This window comes from Mesoplodon densirostris, chromosome 2 (assembly GCF_025265405.1).
Source record: "Mesoplodon densirostris isolate mMesDen1 chromosome 2, mMesDen1 primary haplotype, whole genome shotgun sequence".
NCBI lineage: Eukaryota > Metazoa > Chordata > Mammalia > Artiodactyla > Ziphiidae > Mesoplodon > Mesoplodon densirostris.
This window is the reverse complement of record NC_082662.1, coordinates 192,454,018-192,474,392: the sequence shown is the minus strand read 5'-3', so window position 1 is coordinate 192,474,392 and position 20,375 is coordinate 192,454,018. Positions and strand designations below refer to the sequence as shown.

The 20,375-nt window shown below is 61.5% G+C and overlaps 2 protein-coding genes across 2 annotated transcripts; one reads left to right on the top strand and one right to left on the bottom strand.

Annotated features, from left to right (window-relative positions):
* Positions 1-1,204: 1,204 nt before the first annotated feature.
* Positions 1,205-10,332, top strand: ARL8A (ADP ribosylation factor like GTPase 8A). The gene is made up of 7 exons (XM_060091507.1): positions 1,205-1,628; positions 6,020-6,100; positions 6,394-6,467; positions 8,118-8,211; positions 8,409-8,476; positions 8,722-8,792; positions 9,257-10,332. The coding sequence occupies exons 1-7, from the start codon at positions 1,506-1,508 to the stop codon at positions 9,304-9,306; spliced, it is 561 nt and encodes a 186-aa protein (XP_059947490.1). The 5' UTR covers positions 1,205-1,505; the 3' UTR covers positions 9,307-10,332.
* A 3,524-nt stretch (positions 10,333-13,856) lies between these two features.
* Positions 13,857-17,581, bottom strand: GPR37L1 (G protein-coupled receptor 37 like 1). Its single transcript, XM_060088697.1, has 2 exons — positions 16,949-17,581; positions 13,857-14,663 (listed from the first exon to the last, which is right to left on the bottom strand). The coding sequence occupies exons 1-2, from the start codon at positions 17,579-17,581 to the stop codon at positions 13,857-13,859; spliced, it is 1,440 nt and encodes a 479-aa protein (XP_059944680.1).
* Positions 17,582-20,375: the final 2,794 nt, after the last annotated feature.

Sequence of the window (20,375 nt, the reverse complement as noted above, 5' to 3'; positions counted from 1 at the left end):
GCCATCCGGCGCCTGGTCCTCCCTGAGCTCAGACCCCACAGGAGGAAAGCCACCGCACAGGTGGCAGGCTCCCCTCCCTGGGCGCTGTTGCCCCAACCCTGTCCCAGAGCTTGAGGACAGGCTCTGAAGAGTGACCAGGTGGGAAAATAAAGACTTCTCGGATGATTGAGTCATTCCTTCTTTCCCTCTTCTTCTCAGGCCTCTGGAGCCTCTTTACATCAGTAGAGAGAGTAAGAATCCCCAGACCAGGAACAGGCTGCTGCTCTTTACCCCAGGACGTGCACTTTACAGCCCTTCCAGGGACACGTGAAACAAAGTGACACTGGAGTCAGTCTGGGAAACGGGCAGAGGTGCTCCTTAGGAGCTAGAGAGGGACTCACAAAGGGCAAGGACTAGAAAGACTATGTAAGTTAATAATCCAGGATATTGCACAGGGCCAGGACTTTGTGATTCCTCCACTTTGGCAACTGATCATTTGGGGTCATCTCGGCTGGGCTTGGCAGATATGGTTGATATTGAAACTTTATGCGCCTTGGACTAAAACCACAGATGCCACGTGAGTGCCTGTGCAGGCCAAATAGGAAGGCACGCCCAAAGCGGGGTGTGGGCTCAGGGGGTCCAGCAGCCCCGAGCTTGGGTCCTCCCAGGACCAGCATCTCCGCAAGCCCCACACCTCCTACCGCCAGCTCTCCTGAAGAAAACTTTGGGTTTTACCAAAACAGGCCAACTTTTTTTTCATTTGCCACAAACCTCCCTAACGGGAAACCCCCCGCAGGACTCTCTCTGTTTAGTATCATGGTGGTCCCAGTAAAAGTCACTTTGGGCCAGAGGCTTACGAAGCAAGTGGTCCTGGTACCTCGTGGTTAACAAGGCCTCACAGGTGGATGTTCCCCTCCACTGGGGCTCCGGTACCCAGAGGTGCTCAGAGGCAAGGACTCAGGGAACAAAAGATCTTAGAGACATCGTCCCCGCGTCCTGGGAAGCCACGGACCACCCTCCTCCACCCTGGAAATGGTCCCGCTCAACGGGGCCCGAGACCGCCCTGTAAGAAGGAAGCGGGTGCCAATCGGGGCACGGCAACCCGGGAAGGCGAAAAACAATCGGAGCTCTTTCCCCAAGTGCCCCTAGCGCACAGCAGCCCGGCCCGCCCCGAAGCCCGCGGGCGCCCCGCCCAGCGTACCCGCAGCCCGGCCCGCCCGGCCCGGGCAGGAGGAGCGCGCCCACTCGGGGGCGAGCAGGGCCGGCGGCCGCGCGGGCGGAGGAAGAGGACGAGGAGGAGGACGACTGCGAGGAGGACGGCGACCGGGAGGAGAAGGACGCGCGGAGGCCACACCCATCGGCGCGCCGATCCGGCAGCGAGTCGTCGGCGGCCGCGCGCTCCAGCCGAGCCTCCGCCCGCACCGAGTCCGGAGCCGGGCCGCACCGGGGAGGGGCCGCTCCGGCCGCAGCGCGAGGGCACGAGGGGCGGCGGGGAGCCGGCACCGGGCGCGGCCGGCGCAGCGACCATGATCGCTTTGTTCAACAAGCTGCTGGACTGGTTCAAGGCCCTCTTCTGGAAGGAGGAGATGGAGCTCACGCTGGTCGGGCTGCAGTACTCGGGCAAGACCACCTTCGTCAACGTGATCGCGGTACGGGGCGCCGGCCGGCCGGGCCTCAGGTCCCCGCCGCGCCCAGCAGAGCGGGCCGCCGCCTGGCGTGGCCGGCACGGCTGGCGCCGGCGGGGAGGCGCGGGCCCGGGCGCGCGGGGCCTAGCACGGCCCTGGGGACCTGGCGGCGCGCGCCCGGGCCGGGATGGCACGGCCGGGCGCAGGGGCGGGGGACGAGGGGACGCGGCCCGGGCCCCAGGACCGGCGGCGCCGAGGGTGTCACGAGGCCAGAGGGACCGCCGCCCGCGGAGACGGGCCCCCTCCGGCACCCGCACCCTGGCGCATGACGGGGCGAAAGTGCAGGGCCTGCCCGTGCGGCGCGCGGAGGGTCGCAGGACGGATGCCCGCGAGGCTGGTGGGGGGGCCCGGGCCGGCCCGGCCCCACCCCGGGGGATTAACCCCTCCTGGCCGGAAGAGGAAGCCCCGGTGCTATTGATGGGGGATGGTGGGGGAGGGATCCCTGGGTGGAGTGGAATCAGCAGAGGCCCTGGGCTCCAGCCCAGACTCCTTCTCCACGGGGAACCTCTCCCCGACCGTGGCGTGCAGCTGGGGTCCGGGGAGGATGCAGGGCACCCTAAAGGGAGCTCGGAGTCCCCGCCTGGCCCGGAAGTTGCAGGGCAGGAGGAGGTGCTTCGGACCCAGAGGATGAGTTGGAGGTGGAGGGGCAGGTCCACTCTGGGGACTCAGGGGAGAGTGGCTCTGAGGGCTTTGGGTCATCAAGACCGAGGTGGGCAAGTGTACGCCTTTCAGCGCCAGGGCAGTGGTGGGGAGGATTAAAATCTGCCTCAGAAAAGGGGAAGATGAGCTCTCTGGGTGTTTGAGCTGAGCTGCAGTAGTGGCTGCGGCCTGCATTTCCGAGAGGGCTGGGCTGGGCATGTGGGGCTGAGGAAGGCTTGGGCAGAGCTGAGGTGTCCGGGGACCCGGGCCTCGTCCGCAGACGGGGGTTTCTGAGAGCTGTGGAGCAGCCATACATGACAGGGGTCAGCAGAGAAGTGTGATCTGCCAGCCTGGGTACCTCCCCTGCCTGCATCCTGCCCACCTTCGAAGAGAAGGGTGGAGGGAGACTGGGGGGCAGGTACACCATGATGGCATGTTTGGGCACTGGCTTCCTTTCCCAAACATGTTTGCGATGACCTCTGCCCAGGGGCTCCTGGCCACTCACCCAGCAGGACAGACTCTTCGGGCCCAGGCTGGGTTTGTTGCCATGATGGTTCCTGGGCTCCTGTCTGCCCAGGCTCTGGCCCTTGGTCGCAGGCCCCTGGTTAGACCTGGCGTTGACTTGGGCTCCAAAAGCAGGAGCGCAACTCCTGGCCTCGGGTCCTGCGGGCCTGTGGCTTATCTCCGAGGTGCCGAGATCTGGGAGCTGTCTCCAGGGTGAGGCCGAGAGCGGACCAGTCGGTGCTGCTGCTGCTCTTGTGGCTCAGCCCGGGCATCACCTCTGGTCCCCAGGGAGTCTCTCCTCCTAGAGCGTTTACAAAGCTGTGTTCCTAGGCGGGGATCACAGGAACCCAGGCGGTTCCATGTCCTGGTCGTGTCCAGAGAATGGGATGCTCTGGCAGGTCAGAAACGGAATCCAAGAGTCACAGGTTTCACTGTCAGGGTCAGGAGTTTCTGAGGGGTGCAGCGAGGGCTCCCCTCCCCAAGCCGGGCCTTCATCTTTATGACATAAATTTGCCACCTCAACTCACACATCCTAAAAATGCAGCCTGGATTTCCCTAGAAAGAGGCTTCTCCAGAACACCCATCTCCCTTGTGGGCTGCAGTGGGAGTGCCCGCGTCCAGAGTTCTCAGCTCCTCCAGGGCCACGGCATTTCCGCCTACCAGTGTATGATCACAGTGGAGCGTCTTTCAGGACCCTGGGCTCTGGCCCACGCCCGCCACTGACCTTCTGAATCCCCTTTGCCTCTTTTGGCCTTTCTTTGTCTCAGCTTTTACCCATTTAGTTTTTTTCTACTCATTCTATGAGTCCGACTGTAAATAGAAATTGAGCTTATGTGTAAGCTGCTCAGCTGGCTAATGTGAGCTGGGAAACATCACAAAGAGACTGCAGTGCATCTGAGAACCCCAAACTCACTTTCTGAGTTCTGAAAAACTTGTGCTGCCAGAAAGTAGGAGATGTTTTGCCCGGGGGAAACAAGAGGACCATTTTCAAATATTTACAAGTGTAAAAAACTGTCCAGTGGAAGAACTAATTTCGGGGTTCCCAACGGGTAGAGTTGGGAAGATGGATTTTTGACTCATTATAAAGCACTCTGGAGCGTTGGAGCTGACCCAGGAGCCAGAGGGCATTCAAGTCTGAGCCAGGGGTTCCAGCAGATGACTTTAGAGTCCCTGCTGACCTTGAATGAGGAGCTTGTGAGATCTGAGGCCTTAGCCGGGAAATGCAGCTGTGACTGGTTCCAGCTTAGCTCTGATTCACAGCTGAACTGGAAATACTGGGGCCGGGGCGCCTGGCTCCCTGAGGGTCCTCCTGGAACCCTCCTTTGTCCGGGATCACATTCTGCCAGGCTAGGCTTTTCATTTCTGTGGGAGCCTGTGAATGTTCTGGGGTGCCAGAGAGCCATGATGGTTCCTTGTGTACGGAAACCATTTCCAAGCACTTTGTGAGCTCTACTTGCCAATTTTTAGGAAACCAAAGCCCTTTCCTGCCATTTCACAGAAGGAAACCCTGAGGCCCAGAGAGGTCCAAGTGAGACCACAATGAGTGATAAACAAGAGCTGGGCTTCCTTCCTCAGGTCCACATTCTTCATCTGCCCAGTTGGGGATGGAGTGGGCTTGGGTCCAGTGGGTGCCCCATTCCACCTGCACCGTGCTGGGGTTTGTGGAGTTAAAGCACACATGGTTCTCCCTACTTAGCCAAAAGCAAAACCTCGTCAGGGCACTCCCTGTTCCTCACGTTTCCTCACTGTTAGAGGCTCTTGGACCCTTTTGATATCTGATAAAAAACAGAGACCCGGGCTTCCCTGGTGGCGCAGTGGTTGAGAGTCCGCCTGCCGATGCAGGGGACGCGGGTTCGTGCCCCGGTCCAGGAAGATCCCACATGCCGTGGAGCGGCTGGGCCCGTGAGCCATGGCCGCTGAGCCTGCACGTCCGGAGCCTGTGTTCCACAATGGGAGAGGCCACAGCAGTGAGAGGCCCGCGTACCGCAAAAAAAAAAAAAAAAAAAAAAATCAGAGACCCTTTCCCCAGAGGCGTGTACATACCAACAAAAATGTGCGCATACAGATTGTGTGCACCTTCAGGGGGTCTCCGAAGCCCCTCTTTGGCCTCCAGGTTAGGAACCCTCATCCATCTTATCTTGAGCATCAGTCTTGGGCATTCAGTGCTCACATCCGAGGGACTTGGTGAACGAGCTCAGGTGATTCCTGAAGATAAAAGGGAATCAATCCGTCTCATTGGGGTGGGGGGTCTTCATTCAGACTCACAGGTTCTGAATGAGAAGCCATCATGTCCTACACTTTGGCCAATGGTCAGAGCCCCTGACCACTCTGTGTGGCCTTAGGCAACTTACTCCTCCCACCTGGTAGAAGACAATGACATCATAACAGAACAAGGCTGTCCCCTCAGGTTCAAGGTTAAGTAAGCCCCATCTCCTTCAGCCTGCGTCTGGGGGAGAAGCAGAGGTGTCCTACATGTGAACGTGGAGATTACCTTGGGCGGAGTTTGGTCTGGCCTTAATAGAGGCCTGTGGCTAGTTTAGAACAATCTAGAGACCTTAGAGACAATTTAGAGGGGAGACGTGAGAATTGTTAGACTTTGAAAGTGGGTTATGGGAAACGGAATTACGGTTAACTCCTACTTACTGGGTAGACATTCACCAAGGTCAGTGTAGACGTGGCTCCTCTCCCGAGAGCTCTCGGTCTAGTCGGGGTGCACAGGGAGGAGTACCCATCCTGCAAATGGGTACAGTACAAAGAGACCCAGAAGTCGCTTGCTGCGCGTTGCATTTGGGGCGTGGCTGACTTACCGACCCTCAGTTTGATGTGAACATTTACTACCGCGTGAAAGTGTAAACCTAGATTGTTTAACGTGACCTGCTCCACCGGAGGCTAGATACAGAAAGGGGGCTCTGGTCCAACAGAGAGGTGGGTTAGACCTCAGGAAGGACTTTCTCCATCCTGGTCGAGCGACTTCGAGGGGCCTCTTTGTCACAGGGGAGCTCGGGTGTGAGGTGGACACTGGGCTTGGTCACAGCCCGTCTTGCTTGAAAGCAGGGGGCGCGCGGGAGCTGCCCGGGACCCTGGGGCGCCTGAGAGGCTCCGGCCTGGCCTCTGCTTCATTCCCGCAGCCTTTTGGTCCGTGGCCGCCGCGGACGGCGCATCTGGGTCCTGGCGATTTTTGCCCCTTTTCCAATTCTGCCTCTTCCTTCCAGTCGGGACAGTTCAATGAGGACATGATCCCCACCGTGGGCTTCAACATGCGCAAGATCACCAAGGGGAACGTGACCATCAAGGTGTGCGGCCGAGCCGGCCCGGGCGCGAGCCCACGGCCGCAGGGGATGTGTGTGTGCGTGGGCACGTGTGCGCGTGTGTGCACGTGTCGGTACGTGTCGGGCCCCCGGAGGAGAAGCTAGAGGAAAGCAGAGGCTTGGGTCCGACCGGATAGTTGGGGAAAGAGCTCAGGTAGGCTTAGGAGTCGGGAGGTAGAGAGCGAAGGAATTCCGGTGGGGCAGGCGGGGGGCATGTGGGAGCCAGGATGGATGGGGGGCCCGCCTGCTGCTGACACCCGCTCACCTCTCTTGCTCAGCTCTGGGACATCGGGGGACAGCCCCGCTTCCGCAGCATGTGGGAGCGCTACTGCCGAGGAGTGAGCGCCATCGTGTAAGTGCGCAGCAGGGCCGTGGTCATTGGCAGGTGACTCACACCTGTGTGCAGCTACCTTTGCTTTGACGGACGCTCTGGGCGCCCACCGGCCAGTCTGAGAACCAGAGGACTGACCACTTCGTGCTGAAGCGTCTGTGTGTCCCTCCTCATCTCCCTGCCTACCCCCAACCCAGACTCACCCCTATCCTGAATTTTGTGTGATCTAGTGGTTCTTTCCCTTGCTTTTTTTTTTTTCCTTTCATTGTTGGCCATGCCACAGCTTGTGGGATCTTAGTTCCCCAACCAGGGATTGAACCCAGGCCCTTGGCAGTGAGCGCCGAGTGCTAACCACTGGACCGCTAGGGAATTCTCTCCCTTGCTTTTTAAAAATAATTGTATCCTACGTATATATGTGCCCAAACAAAAGATCATTTAGCTTTCGTTGTCTTTTGTTTGTTTGTTTTTGCGGTACGCGGGCCTCTCACTGTTGTGGCCTCTCTCATTGCGGGGACGCACAGGCTCAACCGCCATGGCTTACGGGCCCAGCCACTCCACGGCATGTGGGATCTTCCCGGACCGGGGCACGAACCCGTGTCCCCTGCATCGGCAGGCGGACTCTCAACCACTGCGCCACCAGGGAAGCCCAGCTTTTGTTGTTTTTAATCTGATTTTTAAATTTAAATTTTTATGTATTTTTATTTGCTAATAGTTTTTAAAGGTGACACTCCATTTACAGTTATATCAAAATATTGGCTCTATTTCCTGTGTTAAAGTACATTTTTGTAGCCTATCTTACACCCAGTAACCAGATTTTTTTTTATTATTCTTATTTAAAAAATTTTTTTGGCTGCACAGCATGCAGGATCTTAGTTCCCAGACCAGTGATCCAACCCTTGCCCCCTGCAGTGGAAGCTCCTAGTCCTATAACCACTGGACCGCCAGGGAAGTCCCCAACCTGATTTTTTTAAAAAGCATTTTGGGGCTTCCCTGGTGGCGCAGTGGTTGAGAATCTGCCTGCTAATGCAGGGGACACGGGTTCGAGCCCTGGTCTGGGAAGAGCCCATATGCCACGGAGCAACTGGGCCCGTGAGCCACAACTACTGAGCCTGCGCGTCTGGAGCCTGTGCTCCGCAACAAGAGAGGCCACGATAGTGAGAGGCCCGCGCACCGCGATGAAGAGTGGTCCCCGCTTGCCACAACTAGAGGAAGCCCTCGCACAGAAATGAAGACGCAACACAGCAAAAATAAATAAATTAATTAATAAAAAACTCCTACCCCCAACATCTTCTTAAAAAAAAAAAAAAAAGCATTTTGATGCAAGAAAGTCTTCTGGGGTTTCCTTTGCTGTTTTCACCCCCTTGTCTAGCCAGCCCTGCCCTGAGAACGTAAGCGGGTCACTCTGGGAAGGACTTAGGTCTAATCCTATGGGGCCCAGCGCTGCCACAGGAGCAGCAGCTTCTCCAGGGGTCTGGGGGATGGGACAAGGGCAGGCCCCAGCAGCCCCTGCAGGTTCTCACTCCCATCCCTTCAGAAGACATTCTCAGAGCACCTGCCTGAGCCGTCCCAGGTGGCCTGGAGACCCCGGGGGGCCAGCCAGAGCTGCTGCAGCTCCTCCCCCCCAACCCCGCAGCCTGTGATGTCAGCTTGTCCCCACCTGCCGCCCCCCAGGTACATGGTGGATGCCGCTGACCAAGAGAAGATTGAGGCCTCCAAGAATGAACTCCACAACCTACTGGACAAGCCCCAGCTGCAGGGCATCCCGGTCAGCCCCGAGTGGAGTGGGAGGGTTGGGGGTTCGCCGGGAAGGCCGGGGACCGCTGGGGGCAGGTGGGGGTAAACACTGCTGGCGGCGGGGGGAGGGAGGGGTGCGGAGGCAACGGGGCTGCGGAAGCCAGCCCCCTCTGGGGGCAGCCTGGCCCTGGCTGCCCTGGACCGAGCCCTGCCCTCCCTTCTCGGCAGGTCCTAGTCCTAGGCAACAAGCGAGACCTTCCGGGAGCCTTGGATGAGAAGGAGCTGATCGAGAAAATGTGAGCTGGCCACTCTTCCCTGTCCTTCCTCCCTGCTCCCCAAACTCCCAGGCGCCAGAGCGGAGGGCTCGTTGCTGCTCTCGGCACCCACCGCTTGGTGGCGCTAGAGCGCACTTGCCTGAGCCCTGCCCTTCGCCCCCCTCCCCCTCTCCGTCCCTCTATCCCCGACTGCCTCCGCGCCCGACCCCCGGCCCCCAGCCCCTTGCTCATTGGCAGCCTCAGCAGACAGCTCTGGTCTCCTGCAGGAATCTGTCTGCCATCCAGGACCGAGAGATCTGCTGCTACTCCATCTCCTGCAAAGAAAAGGACAACATCGGTGGGTCTGGGGGCGTCGCTGCGCTCTCGGGGAGGGGCAGGAGGGGAAGGCAGCCGGTGGCTCTCTCCTTGGAGCCCAGAGCGCCGTGGCTCTCCTGGGCAGGACAGGCAGCGGGAAGCCCTGATCCTGAGCATCACCCCAGCTCTGCCGTCAACTGGTGTGTGATCTTGGGCAAATCCCCCCTCTTCTTGGGGCTCACTCCCCGCCTGTGACATCGTAGGGTCGGACCCTTCTGGTCTGAGGGACTCGTCCTGTGGCTTCGTCTCTTTCACCGCAGCCAGACGCCCTTGCACCCATCAGGGGCTGTTCGGAGCTTGACAGCTGGAAGCTGGGCTTGTGATGCCCTTAGGGTTGACCCTAGCTGCAGCGCGCCCCCTCCCCCCGCCACCCCCCCGGCCAGATGTGTGCTCTACCCTCAGGAGAACCAGCCCTGAAGCCCTGTAACCTCCTCTCTTGACCCGCAGACATCACCCTACAGTGGCTTATCCAGCACTCAAAGTCACGGAGAAGCTGAGACTGAGGCCCCGCCCCCTCGGACCAGGGACCGCCCTCCGGATCTGAAGCCGAGCTCCCGCCCCCTCCCCCCGCCGCCCCCCCAAGCCCACCCCTCCTTACTTGGTGTGGGGAGGGGCCCTCTGGGGGTCCCAGAGTCCTGTTCTGCTGAGGTTTGAACTCCCGATTTTATTGTAAAATAAATTGCTCCCCTCCGGTCCCCTAACCTTCCCCCTCCCCTCTCCCTTTGTCTCTCCGCCGCCCTGCTTCCCTCCCCCTCTGCAGCCCCGCCCCACAGCCCCGCCTCCTCTCCTGTCCCGCTCCCTGCTTCCCTTTCCCACACTCTTCTGTTATTGTCCTGTGTGTACAGTATATATATGTATATATATTTTAATTTTTTAATTTAAGCAAAGACTAAAATCAACCATTTGATGCTGCAGGGGCCAGTCAGGATCTGGGAGGGGGCGGTCTGGAGAGAAGGAGAATAGCGGGGTTAGCTGGGCCCGGTTCAGATCAGGAAAGGTAAGGCTGGCACAGGGGCAGGTACCAGCCCAGGCACGGGTGTCCGTCCCCACGTCCCGTTTGTCTCCACTTCCCAGTCTGGCCTGTCTCCACAGTGTTTGAATGTCACAGGCTGACGGGAGCTTCCAGAGATGCCCTTCTCTGCCCCCAGCCTCAGCATGGCCACCAGGCACAACCAGGCGCCGGAGACCGGGGGCCGAAGGGGCAGGACGCCAGCGCCCTAGCAGCCCCTCCCTCCTGTTCCTGGCTCCCAGCTCCTGCCCCTCCCCAGGCCCTGACCTCCACGGGCCACCTCATTTTCTGTTCTCGTTTTGCAGAGTTGCACAAGGAGAGAACTCAGCATGGGGGGTTGGTTCTTTGGGTTTTGTTTTCTGTTTGTTTAATTTAATGACTTGTAAAGTGATGTCCCTCTTCCTTTTTTACACTTTTCAGCTCATATTTAACCTCTGTTTGGAAAATGATTCTTGTAACTGTACATTTTTTTGCCTCCTAACAACAACAAGAATAAATGACAATTTTGTGTTGGGGTGGTGCGCGGTGCGGTTTTTTTTTTCTGTCCACGGCCCGGCAGGCTGGGGACTCTGGTCCCCGACCCTGGGCGCACCCAGCCAAAGGGAGGCACGCGCTCGCCCGGGCGCACAATGGCGCTTTACAGAGCAGCCCCCGCGAGCGTGCCGGCTCCTGCCCTGCCGCCGCCTCCTCTAGCCGGACTTTCCTGTGTCCCCAGCTCTGAGCCAGCAGCTGCCAGGGGAATGGAGGGGGTCTGTGTTGGGAACTGCCCGGCTGTACCCGGTGTGTGCGGGACGGAGCCTGCTTCCTGGAGTCAGTCCAGGCCCCCACCTGCAACCAGAGTTGGCGGAGCTGGTGAATTGTCCTGGGGGGGCGCCGTGCGGGGGCAGTGCCGGGCCTGCAGAGCCCACGGCTTACCACCCTTGGCTACTCCTCTGTTGGTGTCCAGGCTGCTGGTTTCCCGGCAGAGGCCGTGCCCTCCCTTCCCTGCCCACCCCCGGCCCCTCCCAGCCCACTCCACCCCTAGAGCTGGTCCCCTCTGCCCGCAGCCGTGGCCTCGGAGGCTTGCTCCCTGCTTTCCAAATCCGGGGCCATCTTGACCCACTTTTACCGTAAGCCCCGCCCCCTGGGCTCCTCTCAGCCTGGAGATGGAGTGGCCCTGCAGAAGGCTCCACCCCTTCTCGCCGCACCTCTGCAGGGAGGAGGCCACTTCCACGGTCCTGGGAGCAGGGCCTTCCCTGGTGGCTCTGAGCTCACCGGCCCTTCCTCGGTGCTTCCTCTTAGAGCCTCTTTCTGGTCATCAGAACCGCAGGGAGGAATGGCCTGCCTGGAGAGGGCTTCCCCACTGCCGAGGAGTTTGAGGAGAGAATGCAGATGGAATTTGGCGGAGGGAGCTAGACGACTTTAGGTTCCTTCCAGCCCCTAAAGGACAGGACACGTGCCCCCTGGTCGAGGAGGTCGAAGCTGGGGCCGGGCTGTCCCCTGGGCTCTCCTGGCTGCTGAGGTGGCTGGAGGTGCCACGGCCTGGGAGGCTGGGACAGGACCAACAGTCACTGGTCTGGCGAGCAGGATGGGGAGTTTCAGGGATGACCTGCCTTTCTCGCCTCCTGCGTCCTCTGACGAGATAAGACAGGATGGGCTGGTCGCCAGCAAGCAGGCATCCTCCTGCCCCAGTGCCTGCACGCAGCACGCACAGCAGGTGCTTCGTAGGACAGACTGTGCGTATATGTACACCAGCATGGGGCGGGGGGTGCCCTTTGCACTGCCTGGCCAAGCCTGCTCTGCAGTTCTGGAGAGTTGAACCCCCAAAGGGAGGGAGGGAAGGAAGGTGCCAGGCATCAGGCATCATGCCAGGAGCTTTATGTATCTTGTCTCATTCAATGACTCCAGGCCTCTGTGAGGGGGGGTTATTCCTGTTTAACTGATGGGGTCCAGTAACTGCGTCCAGTCCGGCCCAAGGGAGGCAATTCTCAGTGTAAGGTGCACATGCTGACGGGGTCAGGGGGGCTCAGTGGGTTGGCCCGCCTCCCACCTGGCTGACATGAGGGCTCAGGGTTGGTCCCCTAAAGACCCAGCTCAAGTCCACTGCCCACCACTGGCAGCTGCCCCCCCACCCCAAGCCCAGGACCCCTAAGCAACAAATGCCACATTGTTCCCCCAGCTGGCCTAGCCGGAGACACAGTGGCTCTTTCCCAAGGCCCGCTGGCCTGCTGACTAATCCTGCAAGCCACTCACGTTGGCGGGGTCCAGGGCAGCGGTGGCGGCAGGGCCTCGGAACCACAGGGAGGGGCAGAGGCCCCTTTGTGGCAGAGCCCCCAAACAGGATGCGGCAGCGCCCCCTCCCCGCCCCCAGCCTCCCGTCCTCGGCCTGCGCGTCCCGCCTTCACCCTGGCCCCCCTCCGTCCCATAGGAGGCTGCTGGTGCATCTGGGACTGGGGCTGGGGTGGGGGGAGAGAGGAAGTCAGGGGGAGGGATGCGGAGGGAAGGGCCCCGGGCACCTCAGCACCGCAAGGCTGCCCTTGGTCTCCTCTCCAGCCTGCTCCCCCCACCGTCTTAAGTTGCTGCAGACAGAGCTGGGGGCTTTGGCCCCTGTAGCAGCGGTCGGCCGAGAAACGGGTGGGTGTCTCTCCAGCACAAAGAGTGTGCGGCCGGCAGCGCCATCGCCTAGCAACGGCCTCCCTCTCTCTTGGCATCACCCGTCCTGGGGGTGGGTGCCAGGGAGAGAGAACAAGGCCATTAAGATCCGCAGGAGTGGGGGAAGGAGGCTTGGCTCCGGGGCTGAGGCCAGGGGGTATGGGTGGGGTGGGCAGAGGAGAACGGAGCCCAGGGCACCGGGCAATGCCAGTGCCTCCCCGACCCTGCCCTGGGGACCCTCCTGAGACCCTGCGCAGGAGATCCAGGCAGAGCTGGCAGCAGGAGCTCCGCGGAACCCCGAGCTGCGCTTCAGATGGGAAGGGTGGGCTTGCGGGGCGGGGAGTGGTCTGTGGCCTAGGCCAAGGTGCTCCTTTGGTTGACCTCATGCCAACTTCGCTGAGCCCAGACGGGGCTAAGGGGCCTCTGTAAGGGCCCCCTGTCGGGGTCGGGGTGGGGGGGACCAGAGAGAGGAAAGAAGGCTCTGTGGGGCTGTCGATGGAGCTCTGGCTGCCGGGAAGGGGGTGGGGTAGGGGCGGGCGGGGGGCAGGCAGCTGGGCCGTCTGTAGGCTAAACAGTCTGTTCTAAGAAGCCAAACAAGAGCAGCTCTCAGAGTCAGAGAGGCTGGAAGCCCCCCAGGCTGCTGGTTGCCCTCAAATGGGAGCTTTGTGGGGAGGGAGGAAGAGCGGCGGGGGCTCCAGGGGAGATAAGTTTGCAGCCTTTACTTCCCAGGGACGGCTGGGCTCAGGCCAGCCTGAGGACACAGTGCCCCAGCTCCCAAGCCCTTCCGTCCACTCTGCCCTCACAGCCACAGGGCCCCAGGCTGGACAGGACACCAGCCACAGGCCAGGAAGGGCCAAAGGTAGCCAGGAGGGCAAAGCCCAGGTGCACCTGGGCACTGCCAGGATGTGGCACAAGAAAGGCCCGTGGGCACAGGGGTAGTTCTACCTAGTTTATTGTTTTCCAAGAAGGGTCTTCTACGGGGGAGCACCTGACCGGGACTGGGGGGGGGCCGGGCAACCAGGGTACGTCAGAGAAGGAGGAGGACAGAGAAGGGACGGCACCTGGAGGGGGCGTCCAGGGCTGGCCCATCCTGTGCAGAGAAGAGCCCGGTTGCCGGCCCCCAAGGCCCCCGTCCAGGATGGGTGATGCCGAGAGGGGCAAAGTAAAGGCTCCAGATGGAGAGGGGAGAGCAAGGCTGGGACCAGGTGGGGTTCTGGCTCCCAGCCGGTGGGATGGAGAGTTTCTGGGCAGCTCTGAGGACCTGGAGGATCACCGCCCCCCAGCAAGAGGACGGGCGGGCCGGCCCCGAGAAGGGGCTCGGCCAGGGGGCTCCGACATACCCAGACCCCAGCCAGGGGAGCCGAGTCCATCTCTGGACAGAGCTCCCCCTGCCATGGCCAGCCAGCCTCAGCAGGGCGTGCCCAGGGCCAGGAGCGGTGGCGCCTCCCGGGGCTTGTGGAAGTAGACAGAGGTGGACAGCCCCGTCTGGAGCTTGGCATCGGGGCCGTCGGTGGCTGCCCCCCCACCGCAGCCCTCACAGCAGCAACAGCAGCAACAGTCCAGGAAGGCGCGGCCCAGCGGCCGGCACACGCACAGGAGGAGCACGGGCGTGACGGCCGCCTTGAGGAAGGTGGAGAACTGGCCCACCAGGCCCAGGAGCTCCAGGGTCTGGCGGGCGAGCGTGGCCGAGAGGTAGGCGGCCACGACGTTGCACACGTTCTCGGGGAGGGTGCAGAGAGTGTAGACGGCGGTCAGGCCCACCACGGTGCTGCTGAGCTGACCCTCGTGCTGCTCCTGCTGGCCCAGCCGGCACTCCGGCTTTCTGCCGGGCGGGCCCCACACCCGCCACGTCACCAGCTGGCAGGTGACCGTGAAGAGGACGGGCAGGCAGAAGTAGCAGCCGAAGGACCACCACATTCGGGCGTTCTGGTAGGTCAAGACCAGCGAGTAGAGGGACTCGGGCAGGTGGGCCGAGGGCTTCATGACGCACGCGTCCACGGGGCCCGCAGCAGGGCCAGGCTCCTGCACCAGCTGCCAGAGCAGGAGCTCGGGCACAGCCAGCGTCATGGAGCCCACCCAGATGACCGCCAGCTTGGCCAGGATGGACGGGCACGGCTCGATGGGCCTGGCCTTGGGCAGGGTGCTGGTGGCCACGTGGAAGCGGTCAATGCCCAGGGCGCAGAGGCTGAAGGTGGTGACGCCGAGACAGGAGACCTGCGGGGGGGCGTGGGGTGTGGGGGAGAGGCGGGGGTCAGCTCCAGGCAACCGAGGGGCTGACTCAGACTGGAAGTACATGGCAGGCGTGGGAAGGACGGTGGTGGCACCGCCATTCAGGGGCATTTCAGGTCTCACGGCCAGCGTCAGGCGGGACCAGGGCCTTGTTGGATGGCAGAGCTGAGGTTGCCCTGCAGGCCGCCCGACTCTTGCCGCCCGCTGCCTTGCCTCTGGGCCCAGGGACGAGCGACCTAGGCCCTACAGCCCCTTGTGCTCCTGAGACTTTGGGAAATCATCTCTGAGGACAAACATGGACGGAGACGTAGGGCTCCTGGGCCTGCCGGGTCCTTGGATGGCCTCACCCACCCCGTCCACGGCGGGAGTGGCCTTGGGGGGCGCAGGGCATACACTCTCCCACCCTCCTCGCTCTGCCCGGAGAGGCTCAGGGCCAGCCCGAGTGGGGATGCAGCGTCCCCCAGGCCGGCCTGTGCCCACCTCCCCGCAGGCGGCTCACAGAGCACACAGTAAAACCACCCTGTGAGCAGAGAGGAAGCCAGAGCAGCAGGGAAGAAAGTGCCAGAGAGAAGTGACGGGACTGGGGGGGTGCTCCCAGCTCAGATGATGTCTGGGCACACTCAGGGCTGTGCTCAGTTCCCCCTCCGTCCAAGCACTCCCCTCTCTGGCTGGCTCCCGCCCCGTCTCCAGGCAGGCCCCAGGCCAGGGCTCAGGCTAAACAACACACCCTCTCCTTTCCTACATCTCAAAAATGGCCCCAAGCTGTATTTAGCTGCCTCCTGTTCCCTCCTGGGGTCTCCTGGGGCCTCCCTACAAAAGGGTGCTGGGCGGTGCATTTGTCCCTCCACTCTCACCCGTCACCCCAGCCTCCAGGGAGGGCTCAGGGGTCACCTCTGTCCTCCAGGCCGTGGAGGGGGTTAGGCGGCAGCCTGCGTATCAGATGTGTTGGGACCCACAGTCGGGCAGGGGGCAGGGCCGGGCTCTCCTCGGCCACCAGCTCCATGCAGACAAGCGCTCACAGGGGTCTTAGACCTTTCCCAGGAAAATCCACCACATACTGAATTATTTCAGTTCTAAGCCCTTTGTAGACGTCACACATGTGAGCCTTCAGGGACTCACTCAGCTATGGTGATGGCGGTCAGCCCCGACTCACAGAGAGGGAAGCAGAGGTTTGGGCAGGTTAAGTGGCTAACCACGGCCACTCAGCAGAGCCCGGGCTCTGACCCAGTCTGCCCAGTTCCAAGGCCCTGTTTCTGACCTCCCACAGCTCTCCTGGGCTCTGAGCGCCAGGTCTCTTAGATGCAAGGGCTGTCCCTGGCCGGAGGGCCTCTTTCAGGTCTGAGCAACTTTGGGCCACCGTTAGGTGGTCTCCCTGGGCTGGGAAGGACAGGACAGGGCTGTACCACCCGCTGAGCCTCAGAGAGTCTGTCCGGATATGAAACCATCGCTAGGTCACGGGACAGTGTCCAGACGCTGATCCTGATTCCTTCCTCACCCAGGCCGGCTGCCCACTCCCTCAGCATCTCCCATTCTCTCGGGAGGAAAGCAGCCTTTGTGGGGAGGGAGGCCCCAGTCACCCCAGCGCTCGTTCTTCCTCCTCCCACAGCGTAAGCAACATGCAAAAGGCTGCAGGCTGATTTCCTGTTCCTAGGCAGACATGTTGGCCTTGCTGTGTCCCACGTAAATGCACATATATTGGTATATTTTTGCACTGTTTTGATTAAGCTGTATCCGTGTGATCTACACATCTATCAACACCCACGTGCTCATCCCAGTGTGGAAGTTCCCAGAGGTGGGGCCAGTGGTCACCTTGGAGCCGCAGCTGGAGGGCCAACTGGTCTACCCTCTGGTCAGGAGACAGTGAAATGGGAGAGGAGCTGTGACCTGCCCAGGGACACCCCAATATGCCAGGGACAGAAGCTGACACTAGAGCCTCAGCTTTAGCTCCAGCCGCAGAACCAGGTCTCTCCTTCCAGAGGACGGAGGAGGCGGCGGAAGGTGACGGCGGCGATGAGAGCCGCAGTGAGGGAGGGTCTTTTCTTCCTTCCGTGTTTGCACTCCCGGGAGTGGATACAGACTTGACCCCAAGGCCCTGACCCCCGCCTGCTCACTCGGGTGCCTGAGAGCTCCCAGGAGCCAATCCTGCATTTGTCTTGGGGGAGAAGCAGCGAGATAGAGCCCCAGGCCTACGGGGCCTCACGCACCCTCGCAGCCCACATCCGGCAGCACCCCCCACCCACCCCGTGGGCTCTAGTGGGACAGACACTCACCTCCACGAAAGGCACAGCCCGGCAAGACACGTCACCCAGCAGCCTCTGCTTGGTGATCTCGTGGAAGATGATGACAGGGAGGCAGAAGAAGAGGACCAGAAAGTCCCAGAGGGCCAAGCTGGCGAGGATGGAGTTCCAGGCGCTCTTCAGGTAGTAGCTGTGCCACACGATGCACATGACCGCCAGGTTGCCCACGATGCCCACGGCAAACAGCACCAGGGCCAGGAGCAGCACAGCGTAGGCCCTGTAGGAGCTCTCCGTCACCGGGTACAGGGGGTTCTGGATCTGCAGCCGCCGGCCCGGCGGCCCCGTCGTGTTGCCCCGAGGCTCCTGCCTGCTGCCCCCAGGGACCACGGCCCGGTCCGGGTGGGCGCTGGCGGCCACCTGGGGCTCGGTGGGCTGCAGCCCGGTGGGGCGGATGGGCCGGGGGTACTCAGCCCACTCCTGGGGCACATACTGCTGCACCCCCTTGGCCTCCTCCTCCTCCTCGTTGCCACGCCTGGACCGGCTCGGCTGCTCCTGGGTCACGGCCTCTCGCCCGCCCCGGCGCAGGGGGATGCCCCCGGGGACCCTGCCGGGACCCGCCGCTAACGCCACGGCGAGAGAGATGGCCAGAGGCCACGGCCACCGCATGGCCGGATAAGCGGCAGTGGCTGCCCACAAGCGGAGGCGAGGCCGGACCGAGTGCCGGGCTGACTCGACGGGCAGCTGGCCGGTGGGCCCGCCCCCATCGGGCGTCTGGCATTGCCAGCCGGCTCCAGCACCCCCTCCATCCCCACCCCTAAGCCACCAGGCAGGGCAGGGCTGGGCCCTCTGCTGGACACAGGGTGCTCTGTGCCGTCCGCAGGACACGCCTCCCCGGGCCCCCCCGGGCAGCAGCGCTCAGACCTGTGCGGCCCCCAGAGGCCGGGCACCCCCGGCCTCAGACGCTGGGGTCCTGGGGGGGCGGGGGCGGGGGCAGGGTGGGGTGGAGGCAGGGCGCCGGCCCCTCCTCAGGAGGCCGGATAATCACTGTCGTTGTCATTTACTGAACCTGATGCGATCCCACAATCAGCCGGCTTCTGGATGAACCTTCACCACGGCCCTGCGGGGCGAGCGCCCTCATTCCTGTGTCTCGGGCTGGAGAGGTGGCCAGTCACTTACCCAAAGCTAAACCTGGCCCAGCTGGCCCGGGGCCTGGGCCTGACTCCAGACCTTCTGACCATCGCTGTTCTCAGTGGGCACGGATGTCCACCGGCTTCCTGCAAACCACACAACGTTCGCCTGAAAGGAACAGCCGCCCAAAACTTAAAGCACCGCATTCTGATCCGGACACAAGGCGTATGGACATTTGCAGCAACAGGTCTTTCCTGAGCACCTGCTGGGTTCTAGACACTCCGTACAAAAACGTAAAAGACCTCTGCCATCAAGGAGCCTTCAGTGCAGGGCGGGGAGGAATAAATATGTAAATAAATAATTATAGCTCAGGCACGGATGCTATGAAAGGCAAGGGACCAGCCGCCGAGGGAGCCCAAAGGAGGCTGGAGGCATCCGGAGGGCCTCCCAGAGGGGGCGACTTTTAAATGGACCTTGAAGAGCGGCTTCAAGCTCCCCAGACAGACACCAGGGAAGGAAGGGTGCTCAGGCAGAAGAAGCAGCACCTGCAAAGCCACGGGGGTGGGACAGCGGGTGCAGCGCGAGGACAGCGAGGCAGGCAGCAAGGGAGCAGGGAGCGGCGTGCGGGCAAGGAGCCCGGGAGGCGAGCAGAGGAAGGACCGGGAGGGGCCCTGTACGCCAGGCCCGGGCTGTACGCCTTACCTGGGAGGGACTGGGGGGCTGCGGCTTGCTGAGCAGAGGACGTGGCTTGAGCAGGTCCCTGGGGAGGACCCCTGACGACGGCTGGGGTCATGCAGCCTGGGGCAGGGGCACCTGTCGAGACGCAGCTGTCTAGAAGATGGTGAGAAGCGGAGTCCAGGAAAGCCGAAGGCTGTGCGTGGGAGGGACAGGTCAAAGTTGACCCCAGGCCTGAGGTGGACAGTGAGACACTCACCTGGGCAGGAAAGGTGAGGAGTCTGGTGTGAGGTTGGGGGAAAACCTCTGCTTGTGCAGGTGAGTGGTCTGGGTAGAGATGCAGGAAAGAGCCACCTGTGGCCTAAGAGAAAGGCTGCAACAGGATGCAGAGATATGGGGGTAGAGGTGGGGCCGCGGCTGCCCAGGGGTGTGCAGACACTTAGCGGGGAGGGCGCAGGGTGAGGCCCCAGGAGCTCCCACACTCATGACAAAACGAAGAGAAAGTGAGGAGAGGAAGTGGCTGGGTTCCCGCTCCCTCGAGGCCAGAGAGGGAAGGCGGGCCATCTGGGTGGCCAGAGTCAAAGGTCACTCACAATCAGTCAGCAGACACCAGCCAGGGCTCCGGGAGTGGGACCAACCCAGAACTGACTTTCCTAGAAGACCTTCTGACCAGAAAGCTCTGTGCTACCCAGAGGCCCAACGTGCTGTGTGAAAACAAGGGTCCAGGGAAAGGGGGCGGAGGAGGCGGAGGAAGAAGAAACCTCATGCACCCTCAGACAAGATAAGGGAAGCATCTTGGGCTTTTGGAAGATCTTAACCTTTCTGCCTTCTTTTCGTTTATTCTTTGTGTGGGAACAGGGACATGGGGGCTGCAGGGTCGGGCTTGTCTGGGCTTCAGAGTGTCACAGCGAAGATGAGAGGCCCATCGAGAAGTCAGATCAGACAAGGACCAAACTGCGCCCTTCGTTGTTGCCACCCCAGCCTCCACGGCAGAGGGAGGCCAGGCCTCCTACCTCCACCTCCCCGGCCTCAGGAAAGGGCCGAGGTAGGACTGTAGGAGATGCACAGGGTGCCCCGCCCTCGGCCTGAGCATCCTGGGGTCCACCCTCGGAATGTGCTTCCCGAATCCTGGAGGGCTGCCCCCCAGCCCACCCCGCAGCAAGTCAGCGCCTTCACACCTGCGGCTCCCGGCACTTAGCTGCTGTCCTTGAAACCCACCACCTGCCTCGTGGTGGTTCGGGCAAAGAGTCATCACCATCCATTCAGTGAGCACTCACCAGTGCCAGGCCACGGTAAACGCTCGGCAGAATCACCATACTTCATCTTTACATTCTTACCCCAGCTCAGAGGGGTAAAGTAACTTTCCCAAGGACACACAGCTGGGATCCAAATTGCAGGTTTGTCCAACTCCAAAGCTGAAATTCTTAGCCACTTCTTTGCGTAGCCTGACAAAAGTTCAAAAGGGATCCTGAAGAGGCTCTACACCAACTCTCGTATTGGAAATGTGCAGATGTGGAAACTGCAACCAGAGAAATCGAGCGCCAGGGCCAGGCACACACCAACACAGCGCCGACCCCAGCCCGTCAGCCCTCTGCTGCTTCTGCTCTGAATATTCCGTACTGACTGCACCTCGGGGCAGGAGCTCCGTAAACCCTGG

Excerpts from the sequence above, each read along its gene's own strand:
- GPR37L1 (XM_060088697.1), bottom strand. The coding sequence starts at position 17,581 with ATGCGGTGGCCGTGGCCTCTGGCCATCTCTCTCGCCGTGGCGTTAGCG. Across the intron at positions 14,664-16,948 it reads GGGCTGTGCCTTTCGTGGAG|GTCTCCTGTCTCGGCGTCAC; the intron begins GTGAGTGTCTGT and ends GCCCCCCCGCAG.
- ARL8A (XM_060091507.1), top strand. The coding sequence starts at position 1,506 with ATGATCGCTTTGTTCAACAAGCTGCTGGACTGGTTCAAGGCCCTCTTC. Across the intron at positions 8,477-8,721 it reads AAGGAGCTGATCGAGAAAAT|GAATCTGTCTGCCATCCAGG; the intron begins GTGAGCTGGCCA and ends GGTCTCCTGCAG. Across the intron at positions 8,793-9,256 it reads CAAAGAAAAGGACAACATCG|ACATCACCCTACAGTGGCTT; the intron begins GTGGGTCTGGGG and ends CTTGACCCGCAG.